Genomic DNA, 18,004 nt, shown 5'->3' with positions numbered 1-18,004 from the left:
TGAAAATAATACTTGCTAAAAGACCTTGATAAAACTTGCGAGAAACAACAGTGCCCAACTGTCTTAAGAAATTATGTGTTCAGAACAAATGCAAGGGCCCCATACGAGATGGAGAAGTCATAAAGTATAGAGAGACAAACCACATATTGTTGGTTTTGGTCTTTTAATGGCATTTGTTGACAACAACAAAAATATAGGATATCGGCAGCCTTATCCTTTAAGTGAGACTGTTTCACTCCAGTGACTCCAAGATTGTAAACAGAAGTTCAGTTCCCGTATAGGCAATATTGGCATCAAAACAAACATAAATAGAGCCTGCATAATGTAGGGAAAAAATGCAGACATATGTTTTTAATGTACTCTAATGCCTTGTAGAGACTGTTGAAAGGAGATTGGGAAGTCAGCAACTGAGCTGAAGCACCATCTTATGGATTTCCATATGTTACCTGCATTTCTTTGACTTGATGCCAGATGAGGGAAAACGGCATCATACACCCTCGACAATGTGTGTATGTATTAATATTTCTTCTTCAGCAACCTCTGACCCACTTCTATTCATCATGCCAACCTCAGTGATCCGCATGTGTACCGAACTAAGCGGACATTGCTTTAGGGGGTGGCATAATAATGTGTGTGCTCTCTACCATCACATGACCCACTTCTCTTGAGTATCATACGAGAAGGCTCATTGAAGCACTGCGACTGAAAAAACCCACTATATTCCAAACATGCTAATAACTCCCATGAAGCACGGCTCTGCCAGCTTTATTAAAATAAAATTGGTTGCTATGCAAACTCCTCCATAACCAGAGGGATTATTATCGATTTTTCTGGCATTTCTTGTTTATTAAAAAGTAAAAAAAACACCCTAGGATATTTCTGCTGCAAACTGCCATGACTCAGGTGGTTAAAGACCTTCTATCAGAAAGCTTTTGTTGAGGAGTCCTTGAGCAACGTGTGGAGTCTCTAAGGGTTGCTGTTTTGTAGCTGGCTCGACCTCGAAGTATTCTGTGGAGATGTGCAAACACAGAAATGTCTAAAATGCGATCACACAATTTCATATAATTACTGTGCACAGCGTGACTGCACTAAATGGACCCTCACTGCAGTTTCCTTTATGCTGTGCAATCACAAAGAAATCCAATATATGTAGTAAATATTCATAGTATCACAAATATGTACAGTACAGTTTTTTTTCTCAAAATATACGTCTCACACCATCTCATTACACTTCAGTAAACTATCCCAGAAGCCTTCTCACCTCTGCCCACTGATTCTGTGCATATTCCTCAAGCTGCTTGTGATTATTTTTATTCATGAAGAAGTTTTAATTCATGTTTTTCCTCTCTCTGTGTTTTGCAGGTTCTGGCACGGAGAGTACAGGGTGGCAGTGAACATTAACGACTATCTGGACATCTACTGTCCTTACTACGAGGGTCCTCCGTCCCACGGGCGCATGGAGCGCTACATCCTGTTTATGGTCAATCACGAGGGCTACACTTCCTGCCAGCACAGGATGCGTGGCTTCAAGCGCTGGGAGTGCAACCGTCCCAGTGGTCCCGATGGACCCCTGCGCTTCTCAGAGAAGTTCCAGCTCTTCACTCCTTTCTCCCTGGGCTTTGAGTTCAGGCCTGGACACGAGTACTACTACATCTGTGGGTTATCAGCTAGGCACTCTCTTTGTGTGTGTGTGTGTGTGTGTGTGTGTGTGTGTGTGTGTGTGTCTACTTGTACATGCTACACAATGAAGACCAAAAGAACATATTTCAGCAACAGAGTGAGGACACTTTGGCAAAGTGAGGACATTTTTGCAAAGTCAGTACATTTTTCAAGGCCTGATTGAGGGTTAAGACTCGTTTTTAGGGTTCAGGTTAGAATAAGGTTTAGGTTGGGGATATGGTAAGGCTTAGGGTTTGGCATTTAATTGTGATCGTTAAGGTTAGGGTAAGGCAGAATTTATACTTCTGCGTCAAATCGATGTTGTACCTACGCCATAGGCTCTGTGTCAACGTCAACCTCCCCAAAAATGTAACTACGCATTGCAGCGACGCAGACCTTCCTGTGTGTTAATGTGTGTTTTTTCAATCAACTAAACTCTACAGCACTTCACAGAAACCTCCACCGCCAACTAGTGTTTTGGAGGTGTAACTGAAGAGCAACACAGACACAACACCGTACAAGTTTAAATGCTCACAACAGCGTAGGATACGGCATATGGTAGGCTGCACAAGTATAAATCCCCCTTAAGGGGCTAGGGAATGCATCATGACGCCTAGGGTCCTCACAAAGATAGAAGTACAAGAATGTGTGTGTATGTGTGTTTCTGTGTGAGATTCTGTGTGCAGGTAAAGTGTGTTTGTCCATTTGTTGCGAGCGTGCGTGTGCCTGTGTTTGCGTGTTAGCCACGCTGCTGTTTAATATGCATTTGTAAACGATATGTAAATATGCAATCAACAGAAGTTGATTGAGAGAGTTCTTAAACACAACCCACTATGTCGCTCGCACACCCACAGGCGCACATAAATACACCTTCCATCTCTCACATGCTCTCCTTACTCTCTCTCTCACTCTCTTTATTTCTTGATGTATCTCTGTGCTTCTGTTGAGATCATAAGTGGTGTGCTCAGCAAAGTGGTAAAAATGTCACCAGGCGTAGTTTGTAATCATTTTTATATTAGCTGTATTGATGTTTCTCCTCACTTCAACAAGTGATGTATTAGTATCACAGATGGGCCTTACCCCCTGAGACTGTTTTCTGAACAGAGTTAAAAAGCTATCATTCCCCCACCAGGCATGGGACAAATAGTAGCTTCGAATTACTCTTAAACATTGTTTTCAGCTGCTCGCTGTGCCAGATGGGTTGGATAGATTTACCGCATCCGGACTGTTTAGTACAAGATCAGTTGGTAATCACAGAAAAGCACATTAAATTGACTTTCAAAAGCTTTGCTGTCAATGTCCAAACTTTCTGTCACTGCACTTTTTTTCTCTCTCTCTGTGGAGGCTGTAAGAGCTGCGAGGCTTGTGACAAAACATTTGACTGTCTGAATCCACAGAGCAGATGGGAGAATATGTGGAAAGATAATGACTCTTCTCAGAGAGGACAGTCATAATTCACACAATCACAAGAGGTCACTTGTCAGGAAAATGTATGCACAGGTTTGTTGTGCTTGAACAAACAATTCATTCTGTCACTTGCCTGGTAAGAACAGTGGAGCTGCCATGTGGTGACCAGTTTGAGAGCGCAAGCCCAGCACCACTTTCTAGATAAATCAAACTTTGGGCATTTGATGGCTTTATTTGATAACCACTCACCAAAGTTATCTCATAGGTCCTTTGCTTTACTTTTATGTTTTTAAGTTTAAACAAGTTAAGGCCCAGACACAACAACCTGGCATCAAAGAACTGGTGGCAACGAATGCTGTCTGTTGTGTCACCTCTTGTCACCTGTATCTCGGCCCTTAAATTGTGCTTGAACACACTGCAAAGACTAAGGCCAACGAAACACATTCTCACTCCGACCTTGTCACATATTTAGGTTTGGTCATGGACTTTCCATGTTGAGCTACGACGTGCAGGGTACCCTGGGTGCGTTGATTGTTGATGCTCTAGGACGCTGTGTCAACTTCAGCCTGTTACATGCATTGTCTCCTTTCAAAATACACTTCCGTTTGCACAGGATAATGTACAGTTTGCATACAGTGTCTCTCAAAATAAATGCACTAAGTCAGTACAACACCATGGATTGACGTTTTTTTCTGTCAACAACAAACGCCCGTGGTTACGTTTTGCCAACATGTGCACATGGTTGGATTTAGGGAAAAAAAAAAGATTGGAAGTCCGTGACTCATGCACAACACGTCCCCCCCGCCCTACTTGGATGTCCGCCGCTTTAACTTTTGTTATTGTCCCTCACATTTCTTCTTGTTACCACTGGGCGACCTGCTTCATACCATGCTGATGTGAAAGGATGGCTTTGTTTTGTCAATGTCTGATGCCAGAAATCACCGCCCAAACAGGTTTTTTTGTCGACTTCTATGTGAGACCAGGTTAGCCAACAGCCAACTAGCTCATGCTCTCGAGTTCCTTGCCTACGTGAGAGGAAATAACTCTCATACCAACAGGAAGCAGTAGTCTGTAATCATTATTCAAAACCAGAAAACTGACTCAAGAGAACTAAGATGCTAGTTAGCAATTAGCACATTCAGAACACAACCCTGTGTTGAAAGAATGAATAATATTTACCGTGCGCTGCGAACTGTAATACAAACGACTACAAACCGTTTCTGAAATCTTACCTAATATTATAAGTTTGTTTCAATCTCAGGCCCTCTTCACTTTAGCTGTTTGTTTGCTATCCTTACTTCCATTTCTCTTTCTGTGCACTGAGTTGAACTGCCAATCAGAGTGATTTCACTCACGGACAGGTTCTGCCAGCTCCAATGCCGATTCAGCCATGCTGCAATGGCCGAAAAACAGCTAACAAGGGCCGACAAGGGCCACCTAATGCCAACGATGAGGGGCACACAGCAAAAACTAGGACGACAGATGCTCGATAAGGACCTGACATTGACAGATGGCCGACCATCAGCTTGGTGTGTCAGTCAAGTCAAGTCAACTTTTATTTCAATAGCTCACATTTCATACGACAAGCGTTAACGTAATATGCTTAAGAAACATCACAGGTGACAAACATAAAATATCATGCAAGATAGTGTAGTATTACATAATATAAAAACAAGCAGGACATGATACAAACAAACAAAATAAGAGTTATTATTATTATTATCATTATTCTATTAAAAGGGGAGATAATAACAGTAATACTAATTCCTAAAACAAATAGAAATACATTTAAAAATCTAATTAAAAGCCTGCAAAAAAGGTATGTTTTTAGTGTGCTTTCAAAAGAGAACACTGTTGTAGCAGACCGTAGTTTATGTGGTAGAGAATTCCAGAGAGTAGGACCATAATGACTAAAGCACCATGAGCTGACTGAGAGTTGATTTCAGGTACAATGAGTCGACCTTTATTTGATGATCTAAGGGATCTCTCTGGTATTTACTCTGTGAGCATGTCAGGACCCTTAAATTTAAGACTCTCTCAGTGTTTAAGAAACACAGAAAAAAATTTAATGATGCAGTCTCATTACGTGATTTAAATGCGTGGAGGGGTTGTGTCAGAGTCTGTTCCCCCTCTTTAAATAGTGTGTCTCCCCTTTTAAAATGATGTTTCCTGTGACGCCAACTCCGGAAATTCTCATAGTAATGTGTCTCAACTGGTGAATCTCTCTGAAAGTCATATCAAACATTGCTTGTCATTTGTATCTTATGTTTTTCTAAAAGTAATGTCTCTGCAGCATCCTGGCACAGGTCTCTTCATTTCTTCCGGTGGTGCGGCTGCACAGCCGGCTGAAAAACTGACCTTAACCTTTTTTAGTAGGAGATGATGCATTCTCACCATGACCCATAATGGGATGAAGGACCTCTGCCATCAGTTTCAGGTCGGCACGCAAGTGTGACATATTCCTTGATGTGGTTTTTTGCCCTTGGATAGAGATTCCGACCTTACAGTTTTACAGTGATATTTTCTCCTCATTCAGACAGCAGATGGAGGCAAGGCAAAAAAAAAACAGATTCCTTGACAAATATTGACACAGGTTTGAATTCAATTTATTGTAGCATTGCTGTGTTCACATTTTATTTCTAATGCACAATTTCCTAATGCAATGCAATCACTGAAAACCAAAATATAATGTGCTGCACCACTGAATTACCGTGACAGATAATAAGATTAAAATAATGTGTTTCCTCCATCACTGTTTGTTTGTAGAGTGACTTTTAATAATGAGCGCTAAGTATCTGCAAATACTTCCTTGCCCCAGTCTGTTGTCTACGCTGTCGCACAAAGACACAGCAGGCGAGAGTCAGAGAGCTAAAGAGGCGAAGATAACAGCCACCCGATGTCCTACTGCACTTTTCCCAGTTGGCACACACACACACAGACACACACTCTTTTGTTTTCGGCCTCATGTAAGGATGGACAGGGCCCCTCCAGAGTTGTATAGTTGCTGACTATGGTATTGTGTTTCTGGGACCCCTGAGGGGAATGTGTACTCAATGAGATTGGTGTGTGTGTGTGCGTGTGTGTGTGTGTGTTGTGGGGGGTTGCTGGTTATGGGGTCAGTTGTCAAGCGATTGTGAGTCCGTGAAAGGCCATGTCAGTCATCTTGACTGACAACCACACACGTTTTTGTTTCTCACTGTCTCTCACATGCACATACAAACACACACACATTCACACACACATACACACACACCCACAGGTCAGTATTGATGTGGAGCGAAGGCATTTTGACATTTTTTAAACCACCCAGCCCTTCAGATTGAGTGTGTGAGTGCCTCCTCTCCGCAGATACTCCACCAAGTAAAACACATCAATCTCTGATGGCGATCTGTGGCCAGACCTGCGTGAGTGTGAGCTCTTGTGTGCACGTCGGTGTGTGTATTTGTCATGCGGTTGACATGTTGACAGGTCCGCTCCACCCCTTACTTCTCCCAGCTGCCATCTGATGAGGTTGAGTGATTTTCAATGGGTTTTCAGGAGACGTTGGGTTGTGGATGTGCTGGGAAACGGAGGCGCCGGGAGAGCCGATAAGACTTTTAAAAAATGACAAAAGTGAACATTTTTTTGGAGGGCACGAAAAGGAGGAATGAGGTGGGGGAGACTGAGGGGGGGGGGTGTATATCTTTCCAATTCCATCCCTTTCTCCCCGAAATGTTGCCATTTGTCAGCAAAACAGTAGGGAACCCAAAAAACAAAGACACACAACGGGAGAGAAAGCTCGATACAAAGCTGGCGGCGCTTCATAGGGGACCACTACTTTTTCTGGGCACTGTAAGGAGGGTAGGAGGATGATTTGAAGAAATTTGAGGCAGAGGAAGTGGGCTACAGGGAAGGCATGAAAGGGGAAAGGAGGTGAAGGGCAGAGAGAAGGATGGAGGGAGGAGTTGTGGGCAGAAAGAGAGGGAGGAGAGGGCAGAAGAAGGGTCAGATTTATTTCCTGTGCGCTGTGGATCTTGATGATGGTCCTCTCTGAGGGTCACACTCGGCTCTTACTACGCGGACTTCCTCAAGGGAGAAGGCCAATAGGTCTCCATGCACACTTCTGCAAGCACCAGCGTGTGTGCACATTCTTTTTCACACCCCCGTGTGTGTGTGTGTGGGCGCGCACGCCTGCATGCGCGAGCGGTCAGAGAGTTGGTCACCATCTGCTTTAAGGTCTCCAGCTCTATTTCACATCAGAGCGAGGTGGGACTAAAAACCCAGATTCAATTTAATTTACTCTACTTTGAAGTTTGAATCACAGCAACTTTTTAACATTTTCCTCATTTTTTCCTGGCATTCAGCCAGTGCGGCACGGTGGCTCAGCGGTTAGCACTGTCACTTCACGGCAAAGAAGGACCGGCGTCTGTGGGGAATTTGCATGGATTTCCTTCCCCATTCCAAAGACATTCAAGCTAGGTCGATTTGAGAGTGGGTATTTCCCTTAGGTGTGAATGTGAGTGTGACTGAATCCCAGTGTGCGGGCTGATCCCTCACAGACTTGTTTACATTGCCTGAAGTGCTCAGTATGTTTACGGGAGCTCACAAGCTTGGGAGCATGGGTTTAAAAGAACTTGAAAGGGCGTAATAGAAAAAAACTCTCCAACTGCTCGAAGCAATAAATGTCATCAAGAAAGTAATAGGCTGCATTAATGACTGCATTCATGTCAAATTCTAACAAATGAGTGTTAACTTACAGAAAAAATAATACTTTCCTTTCTTTGTGACGCCCACCTTTGATTTACCACCTCTGACATTTTCGTTTCAAGCTAATTACAGTTATGTAGGTGTGTTTTACTTTGCTTCAGTAACCGCCCAGTGAACAAGAAGAAATGTCTACAAAATATTCATGTAAAAAGAAGTCAGCGAAAGCCACAGAGTCTGCAGTATAATTATTTCCACTGTATCTCTGTTATTACCTTATTATGTATTGTCAGTGTTTCTCCCTGCCATCCCATAAATAGGTACAGCGTCTTAAAATAATTGGGGTTAAATTGAGGTTTGGTGTCTCTCCTTTGTGGGGATCCAACCTGTGACTCTCCTGTCTGGCTCCTGACGGGCCTTGAAAGCCCCAGGTTCACTGCGTGTCAGCTGGTTTGTGGTAATTTGAATAATTTTTAATTAGTATGATAACAGGCGCCACTAAATTAAAATATCAACTGAACGGATTAAGGTGTTTAGCTGGGTTACTTAAAGGATAAGGCTGGTGTTACTCTATGTTTTTTTTAATTGTAAACAAATCCCAGGAAGGGAGCAAAACAAACAACGTGTTAGTCCATCTCTCATTACTTTCTGGTAATACTCTCTAGCTCCTCTACCTCAGGCCCAAAGTCTGATCTACATCAGCCATTTTTACCCAGAGATCCCACAACAGGGCTTCAAAGAAGACTCTTCATTACGCCAGCTTTGTATTTTTTACAAAACCAAAATTGCTGGTATAATACCGACCCAGTGTGTGATTTGAGATAGCATGCCAACATTCTGGAAGCAAGAGGCATGACGTGTAACATAACAGCATTTGCCTCTAGTGTGACATATAACATACCATGGACTGTATTTAACGTCTCCACTTACTCCCACTAAGCAAAAATGCAGCCAAATTATCCCCGATACGGTGGCTGCCATCTTATGCTGGTGGCGTTTTTTGGAGCCAGAGTCTGTGCAGTAGCAATCTCCATGGTATCAGACACCAGTCCGACCAATTGCAATTCTGCAATCATACATTTCAGGGCAAGGTCACACATGGGTGAAATTAACACCAGCGAATATTCACCTCCAGTTCACGTCCATTCACTGCGAGTAGAGGGGCAAATAAAACATCAAATAAAACATCTTTGCACCGTGTAGAGCTCAACGTTGGTGAACTTTGACCGTTGAAGTTGCAGCCTCAACCAATAAGCAACAAAGTATGTGTGGAGGAGACACTGATTGTTGCTTTTTTCAACCAGATATTGTGTGATACTGGCCATGAAAATACAAACTGCCCCACATGAACGATGCTGCTTGGCTTGCAGTGAGTAAAGAAAAGAAAATGGAAAATGTACCAATAACATCTTATTTCATGGTATTTATTAGCAAGCTAGCCAACATTAGCTAGCAAGTTAGCTTTCCGTGTGAGCAGAAATAGAAAATAACATGAGTATGTTTTCTTTCGTGTATAATAACCTAAAAATATGAATTATTGTGTTTTTGTTACTTTTATATTTACATAAGGTATGGTTATACATCTACAGAGATTGCCATGTTGCGCCGCCATGTTTCTATAGTAGCCCAAAATGGGCAAACAAAACACAGGCTTGAGATAGGGCCATTTTCACATAGTAGTTAGAAGCCCCTTCGTCAGCGAATGGTGCTGGAAAAACATTAGTATTTTAACGTAAACAATAATTTCTTAAGTGTTTTTACTGGTTCAAATCACCAGTTCTGCTTGTTTTGGAGAGGAAGAGACCTCTGTGGATAATTTGGCTCCCAGTAAAAACATCCTGAATGTCTGGATCTTAAGTTATCAGAGAAAAAGCATGAGCACACATTAGCAGGTTTTACAAATGTCCCATCTCTGATATGCCAAACACTGATTTCTCATCAAACTGCTTTAATCAGGGCGGCACGGTGGTGTAGGGGTTAGCACTGTCGCCTCACAGCAAGAGGGTTGCTGGCTCGATCCCAGGTGTGGGAGCCCTTCTGTGCGGAGTTTGCATGTTCTCCCCGTGTCAGCGTGGGTTCTCTCCAGGCACCAAAGTGCCTGTCCAAAGACATGCAGATTGGGGACTAGGTTAATTGATAACTCTAAATTGTCCGTAGGTATGAATGGTTGTTTGTCTCTATGTGTCAGCCCTGTGATAGCCTGGCAACCGGTGTAGCCTGCCTCTTGCCCAATGTCAGCTCGGATAGGCTCCAGCCCCCCCGCGACCCTCAAGAGGATGAAGCGGTTAGAAGAAGATGAAGAACTGCTTTAATCAGTGCTTTTACCCGTTTGAATTGGGTCTGTTTGTTTTGGAGAGGAAGAGAGCTCTACAGATAATTTGGCTTTTGGTAAAAGTCTCCTGAACAATAAATACTGAATAAAATCAAAACAAGAGATGTTTCAACTGGTTGCAATTTGCAATCCTGACCACTAGATGCCACTAAATACCCCTAAATCTTACACACTGCTCCTTTAAAGGAGCTACTCATTCATACCGAAGACTAAATCTTTAAGAACAGGTCAAAAATGTCGCCTCTGTAAACTTCCAGTCCAGTCATCACCTGATAACAAGCCTCACAGCACCCTGAGACAGAACAACATTTTAAAAGAAAGGCTTATTAAATGTTCTCAATTACTGTACGAGTGCAATCAGCAGCACAAATCGCTTTATCTCTCAGCTAATCTCCTCTTTCAATCTCTCTGCTTTTTTCAGCGTCTCCTCACCCAAACCATGTGGGGCGAGCATGTCTAAAGCTGAAGGTGTATGTCAGACCTCCAGGTAAGTCACGCTCTAACTACAGACACACACACACACACACACACACACACTCACACACACAAAGGTCCAGATTGGCTATCAAAGTAAAATTAGGGGGGAATAAGAGGTCTGATAGAATGCCCCGGCAACACTCTCTGCTCTGATTCACAGACCAGCCAGGCAACACTTTAACACCTTTACACATAGACACACACACACACTGAAAACACACACATTCGGACACGTTCACACATACGGGTACACAAAAAGTGTGCGCAGGCGCATGCACACAGGCACAAAGTGGCATACGCACTTCACATCAAATCACATCACATCACACTGGGTGTGAGGGAGACCTTCTGTCCTTGTAGAAAGGGAACAGAGCAGGCTGAAAGTGCTCTCTAAAAATGTTACCAAGCCTCCACATCACTCTGCCGGCTACATTTGCTCATAAGAAACAAGAGAGCAATCTAATAATAAACCCATCACGTACTGTAGAAGTCTAATCTAATAATAGACACTTCATATTTCTTAATAAAATTCTCCTTATGCATCTTGTGGTAAAAGATGAAGCGTGACTTGCTCGCCACATAACACCAAGTCTTTTTTTCTGAACAGCGTGCAGCCTGATGAGATGTACCCTTTTGAAAATAGCTCATAGATTGGCGCAGACAGGACGCAGTGCTCATGCAAGTGTTGCCACGTTGGCCTATGATAGTGTCGTTTAAAAATAACCCAACAGAAGATACATGGGGATCAGACTGCGGCAGGCATTACGCCACGCTTGCGTTATCATGAAAATCTACCTGTGCGTCTTTTCAAAAGGGCGGATTCTACCTCGTGAGTTTTCAACCCAAACCTGGGTAGTAACACATCTCCCTAGGTAACGACATGGCTTTGAAGATCTTCGTAAAAAGGATGAGAGTGGGCCTTCATAGCTTTCCAGACTCAGATCATTCCATCTTTCACTTAGGGGGAAGGAAATTCTCTCCTCCTCCATAATTACTGAAACAACATACATTCTTTTATTCTGTCATGGCTGCAGCTCCTCTTTGAGATTCTGCTTTTTCTTGTGCTGTTAAAGTAATCTGTCTGACATTGCAACTTCCATCTCATCTGTGAAATATTGTCACCAGAGTGAGCCGTGAGCTGCTGCACATGTGTGTGAGCGGATGTGTGTCTTTGTGTGTGTGTGTATGTGTGTGTGTCAGCTGCTCCAGATTCCGAGTCTCTGTGATTAAACTGTAATTAGGTTGGTTAAACCCCCTGCAGAGCTCAGTTGCTGTCGTCTTCTCCTCCTCCCTCTTTCCCTCTCTGCCGTCTCCTCTCTGCCTCTCCTCGGCTCTTGAAGGGTTTGAGTTTTGTGATTTGTCGCTCACTTTCCACATTTTTTTTCCCCCTGCCGTAATAGTTCCACTTGTCTACCCTTTGTCTTTCTGTAAATCCACTCCCTCGTTCATTCGCTTTGTTTTAGATCGTCTCGTCTTTGTCTCTGTGTCTCTCTCTGTTCAGATGTTTTGTCGTTTCTCTCTTCTCTTTGTTTCAGATGGGTCGGGATACGATTCTCCGGAGCCCTTCCTGACTGATGGAGGTCCAAGCTGGAGGCCAGGGTCCGTGGCCCTGTTAGCTGTTCTGGCCTCACTGCTCCTGGGACTCTTCTCCTGGGTGTGACCCCTCTCCCCCTCCTCCTGGAGCTCCCACCCAGGGTCGCTGGGCTGGGCTGGCTGTCCCTCTAAATCCACCACCCCTCAGGGAAGCCCTCTGTCTCCGTCCCCTCCCCCTCCCCCCTCTCTCTCCCACCTCCACCTCTATACAGCCACCAACCACCCCCACTGCCAGCCCCCTCCATGGCCCAGCCACGGACACCCTTCCCAGGCCGGGCTGAGAGGGTTGTGGTTAGCTGTTTGGCAAGCTGCGCTTCATCTCTGATCCCTGAATTCTGGGTGGAACAGCACCTCTCAGCTGAAAAACACAAGGGAAATGTCTCTGCACTCATATCAGGGGGTCCTTTTGATTTGTCTATTGACTCTCGGCCACTGATGGGGTAGATGTAGCCGCGGCTATGATTAAACTTGTCGTTCCAGTGCAATTCCTATCATCCAATCACGGGAGGATGCATTAAGCGATAGGCCTGGATGCACAAAAATTGGATTTTTTCTCACATTGCTATCCCATCGTCAAACCAAGAATTGGAAGTGGCCAAGCTTGCATTGTAATTGGAATTCTATACTACCTGGACCGGCTCCAACTGCAGCGAGAATCAGAGCGAGCGCATAGAGATGGGGAGGAAGGAAAGTGACCCGGCCTGTGCAGAAAAAGAAAAGGGAAAACAATGCAGGCGCGGATTTAAATAAATGCGGCCATATGGGAGATGAAATGTTATATGTGTTGATATTTTCAGAGCCAGTGTAGATTCACAGCAATGTGAGTTTGATTTTTTGATATTAGAAGCTAAGATATCACGTTATAATGACAAGTATAATCATAGCCTGTTTGAGTGGGAGGGTGGGGTGTGTGTAGGGGGGTGTTCTGGGTAGGTTTGGCGAGGTGTATATTTTCAGGTGGGATGTGTTCTGTCTTATTCATGTTTCTAAACAAAGCATTTATCACAGCCTGGCCAGCACAGGCGTCTTCAGCACTGTCTAATGTCGAGTGGGTCGGGTGACTTTTGGAACCATGACTTTCTCATGTATGAATGTACCACTAGTCACCCACCTCTTTGTCTTTCTGTATTATTACGACTGTGGTCACTTACAGTACCTTCTCTCGGACTGGCAGGATGAACGGGTCGGGGGTTCGGAGGGATGTGTTTTACAGGGGAGGGGTGCGGGCGGGCAGGAGGAAAGTGAAGTAAGGATGAACGGAGGACAGGTGACAAAAAAGGAGGCGACACTCAAGTTGCATGACCACTGTGAAACCTTCAGATCAATCTCGTTTGTAATGATGATATATTTTTTCATGGGGAAAATCAGAAACACCCTGCTACCGCTCTCTTGCTCTCCCTGAGACTTTTTCAGACATCAAAAGGAAAATTCAGCCTCTCTCCTCACACGGTTTTCTCCTGTCTGGCTTTCGGTCGTTGATGGATTAGCTCGGGCCGGGAGATAAATGGACCCACAGGGTGAAACTGACTGGAAATCGGCCCTCGGAGCCCAGGCCAGATCACAATGGACGTAAATACTGACTGAAGCTGGTCCTGGGTGTGAGGGTTAAACCAATAAGGGAAGCGCATAGACTGTGGCAAGTGAGGCGAGGTGTGTGTGTGGTAGCATCACAAGAACACACATGCGCATGCACATACACACATACACACATATACACACACACACACAGAGTCTTTGATAATGGGACGGTTCCTCTGAGATTTTTGGGAGCATTCATGGACATGACTATAAAGGGAACAGCACAAGGAGAGAGGGAGCAGAGGAGGAGGGAGAGAAAGTTTGTGTGTATCATGGGACTGAGACTTCTTTAATGTTGGGAAGCGAACATAATGAGCAAGCACTGTGAACACACACAGACATACATGCATTTCGACCAGTGTACAGATACACACACACTCACACGTACAGACATATGTAGAAAAAGCACATGCAGACCTAGACATTGACAAAGACATGGCATGCACATACACACATGTACAAAAACACACACACACACACACACACACACAAGGAAACACAAACAAGGGGAAGCACTTCCTTCCCTGTTTCATCTTATTTTTGTAGCATTTAAAATCACTGTTAATTACTCCTGTGTGGGATGCAGTGATGGGGTATAGCCTGTGGAAGATTAAAAAAATGTGTTTTCTCTTCTTCTATTCCACTGATGCTGTCCTTCTATCGTTCTTCTTCTCTGGTTTGTGATCCATGGTTGGTAGTGGTAGGATGCCTCCAGGTCTGAGCGTCATGTATGAGTTTGTCTCCTTTTCTGTTTGTGGTGTTTTTGTGGAAGCTGACCTCAGTCATTAAGAAGTCAGTCAGTCAAAAGTAAACACAGAAGTCAGAGCAAGGAGAGAAACACACAAATAAAGATTGTCTTTTTGTCTACTCGAAAAAGAAGCCAAGTGAGTGGAATTTCTTCACTGGAAATGTGAGTTCATTTTCATTTGATGTTTTTTTTTCCTTCTCTCACCCCTAAAGGGCAGATGATTGTATTCATGTATTAGACGGCACCTGGGTCTTTATTTTGCTCAGTCTATCTTCCTCTGACGTCAAAGTCTTGGGACGGTGAGCATTGAGCTCTGCCAGTCAAAGCATGAAATTATTCAGATGAAATCACCCTCTCCAATCTTCAGCTGTTTCTCCCTCAGCGATGTGACAGCTAATCTGAACTGCTGACAACATGGAGACTGAATAGCTTGATGGCCTTTCCTCTCCTGTTTCCATCAGATTTCCAGCAGTGTAGCCATCGAGTGATGGAAGGTAACCAAGTGCATTCACTCAAATACTGTACTTGTGTATAATTTCTATGTACTTGTACTGTACTGGAGTATTTTCATGGTATATTCACTACATTTTGGAGGGAAATATTGTACTTTTTACCTCACTAAAACTATTTTATAGCTACAAGCAGTGGTGGAAGAAGCATTCAGATCCTTTCCTGAAGTGAGAGTAGTAATACTGCACTAAGTCCTGCACTGAAAATGTTACTGAGTAAAAGTATGCATGTACAATCAGGAAAATTATTTAAGTATGAGTAAAAGTACTCAATGCAGAAACATTTAAATCAATGAATAAATCAAAATTATTAAAAATAGTTGCCAATTGCTAAATGTTGTGCCTGGGGCACGTCGTGTATTAATGATACTCGTTACCTGGAGAGGTTGGAAAAAGATATACGTTTCTTCCCTGTTCCAAAACCCATATCAAACCCTGAAAAGTGTAGGGTTAGCTAGCTAGCTACTGAAGATATAGCCTACTGAATGTATACACATGCTGCTTTTGCTTTTTAATGATTATAACAGTGAAACAAAGACCGACCCTGCTGTACAGGAACCAGTGAAGGGAAGCAGGGAAACTTTGCTGATATTCAACCAGCTCTGTGTCATCACAGTGTGTGCAGATGAATGAGGTCCAGGTGCTGGCAGCAGCACAGAGGTGAAGCCAAACACGGTTCATCTGTACACACTGTGATGCCACACAGCTGGTTCAATATCAGCAAAGTTTCCCTTTATATTTATTGTCTTCTGTGGCGATCAGCAGTGATGTGGTGGTTCACTTTTACACTGTGATCTGTAGCCTATAGTTCGGCTTTAGCTTCTAACTATCTTTGTCTTTTTAACCTGTCGTTGCTGCTGAGTCAGTTTGACATCCTGGATATATCCTTCAAACACACACTGTAGACCCCTCTGTCAGCTTCTCTCTGGAATCACTGTTTCATTTTTCCAAAAATATGATGATATTTCTTCAGGGAGTGCCGTTAGTCACAGTGTGGGCTCCATGCTTACTCTGACAGCTTGTTGGACCATCACAAAGGGGCGGGGCTTAGCAAAGGTCGATTAGTTTTGTAATCAATTGAGTAATTGTTTTCTAGCTGTTCATGTAAATTTTGGTGTTTTGTGTGTAAAAGTCTTACTTTGAAAAGTAACTAAAGCTATTGAATAATTGTGGAGTAAAAAGTAGAATATTCCCCTCTGAAGTAGAAAATAGATTAAAATACTCACCTAAGTAAAAGTACCTTGAATTTGTACTAAAGTGTACTTGAGTAAATATACTTAGTTACAGTCCACCACTGGCTGTAGTTAATTGTTACTTAAATAGATATGATAAGCTTATAAGCAGGGGGTGATAGGAGGGGGGCTTTGATGGGCTTCTTCACCAGGGCCACCCAGAGTCTAGGATCCCCACTGGATAGGACATTTGACGTAGATAATACACCCTCTTAGTCAATAGTTAATGGCATCCAACCAGAGAATCAGTGCCACCATCTGTTTATTTTGATCCCCCAAACTATTTGTATCACAGAAGTGTATGGAAAAAATGCACATTCATCATTCATTTGTATTTTCTTCTGACAATTTTCTGGAGGTTTTATAAACATTTGTGCTACATTTGGACAGAAACTTGGCTCATGAGTTGTTAGGATTTTCACCAGAGATAGATTTTCCTCTCCAAACTTCTCACATGGATTCATTTAAATAATTGTTTCATAAATTATCCAATATTTCATTTAAAAAAAAACAAAGATTAGAAAAAAGCCTAAAAAATGAATTCACATTTTTGCAGCAGAACCTAGTTTTTCATTTCTCTTACCTCATTAATCAATGCGTGGTAACACAAGTTCGTCTTGTGACCCTTTAGAGGGGGCCCGACCCCTAATTTGGGAACCACTGGACCGTACATGAAGTGATTAATACTAGCTCTGTCTCACTCAGTTACAGCAGGGAAATACTACTTACACATTGATACATCATTATTAACAACCTGTTTAAAGGGACTGTTCACCCCCAAAACAAAAATACACATTTTCCCTCTTACCTGTAGTGCTGTTTATCCATCTAGATTGCTTTGGTGTGAGTTGCAGAGTGTTAGAGGTGTCTGCCTTCTCTCAATTATAGTGGAACTAGATGGCACTCAGCTTGTGGTACTCAAAGCACCAAAAAATATATTTAAAAGGCTCAACAGCAATGTCTCTTTCCAGAAATCATGACCCAGTCACTCAAGATAATCCACAGACCTTGTTGTGAGCAGTTTCATGTAGGAACTATTTTCTTCCAGCTGTATCACCATGCAGAAGGAAGCGTGCATCTACTCATGGACAAGTCTCATGACACAGGGAGATGTAAACATTGATGGTATCCTCCTCAGGTAAGCTGTAATGTTAGCTAGCTCTGTGGTGCTAGGTGAGCTAGCAGTAGATGCACGTTTCCTTCTGCACAGTGATATGGTTGCTGGGTGTAGTTCAGTAAAAAGAAAATAGTTCCTACGTGAAACTGCTCACAACAAGTTTTGTGTATTGTCTTGAGTAACCAGGTCATGCTTCCTGGAAAGAGACATTGCTGTTGAGTTTTTTAAATGTATTTTTGTGGCGCTTTGAGCACCACAAGCTGAGTGCCATCTAGTTCTTTTATATTAGAGAGAAGGCAGACATCTCTACGGCTGATATCTCCAACACTGTGCAACTCACACCAAAACAATGTAGACTGATAAATTGCATTAGAGGTAAGAGAAAAAATATGCATTTTTGATTTAGGGGTGAACTGTCCCTTTAATATCATGTAAAAAAATGATGATGTTATGATGTTTTTGTATTTGAACTTAAACAGGATTCTCAATGAAGTACATTTACTTGTAATACAGTATTTTTACATTGTGCCACATCTCATATGTCCGTCAAAAGTCAGGTGTCCTTGAACAAGACACGGAGCCATTACACACCGGTGATGCCTAAAGGCTAAATGTCTAAAAAAAAAAAATTGAATATGAAATGTTTCCTTTTCTCCTTGAGCTCAGCAG

The 18,004-nt window shown here is 43.0% G+C and overlaps 1 protein-coding gene across 1 annotated transcript in view; it reads left to right on the top strand.

Moving 5' to 3' along the window:
* efna2a (ephrin-A2a) overlaps positions 1-14,543 on the top strand; it is a 135,155-nt gene extending 120,612 nt beyond the window's left edge. Inside the window, exons 2-4 of the mRNA XM_049597212.1 lie at positions 1,363-1,655; positions 10,503-10,568; positions 12,094-14,543. Coding sequence (XP_049453169.1) covers positions 1,363-1,655; positions 10,503-10,568; positions 12,094-12,218 — 484 coding nt within the window. The 3' untranslated portion in view covers positions 12,219-14,543. The remainder of the gene's footprint in view (positions 1-1,362; positions 1,656-10,502; positions 10,569-12,093) is intronic.
* The last annotated feature ends 3,461 nt before the right edge of the window (positions 14,544-18,004 follow it).

This window comes from Epinephelus fuscoguttatus, linkage group LG14 (assembly GCF_011397635.1).
Source record: "Epinephelus fuscoguttatus linkage group LG14, E.fuscoguttatus.final_Chr_v1".
Lineage (NCBI taxonomy): Eukaryota > Metazoa > Chordata > Actinopteri > Perciformes > Serranidae > Epinephelus > Epinephelus fuscoguttatus.
This window is presented reverse-complemented; position numbering and strand designations above follow the sequence as displayed.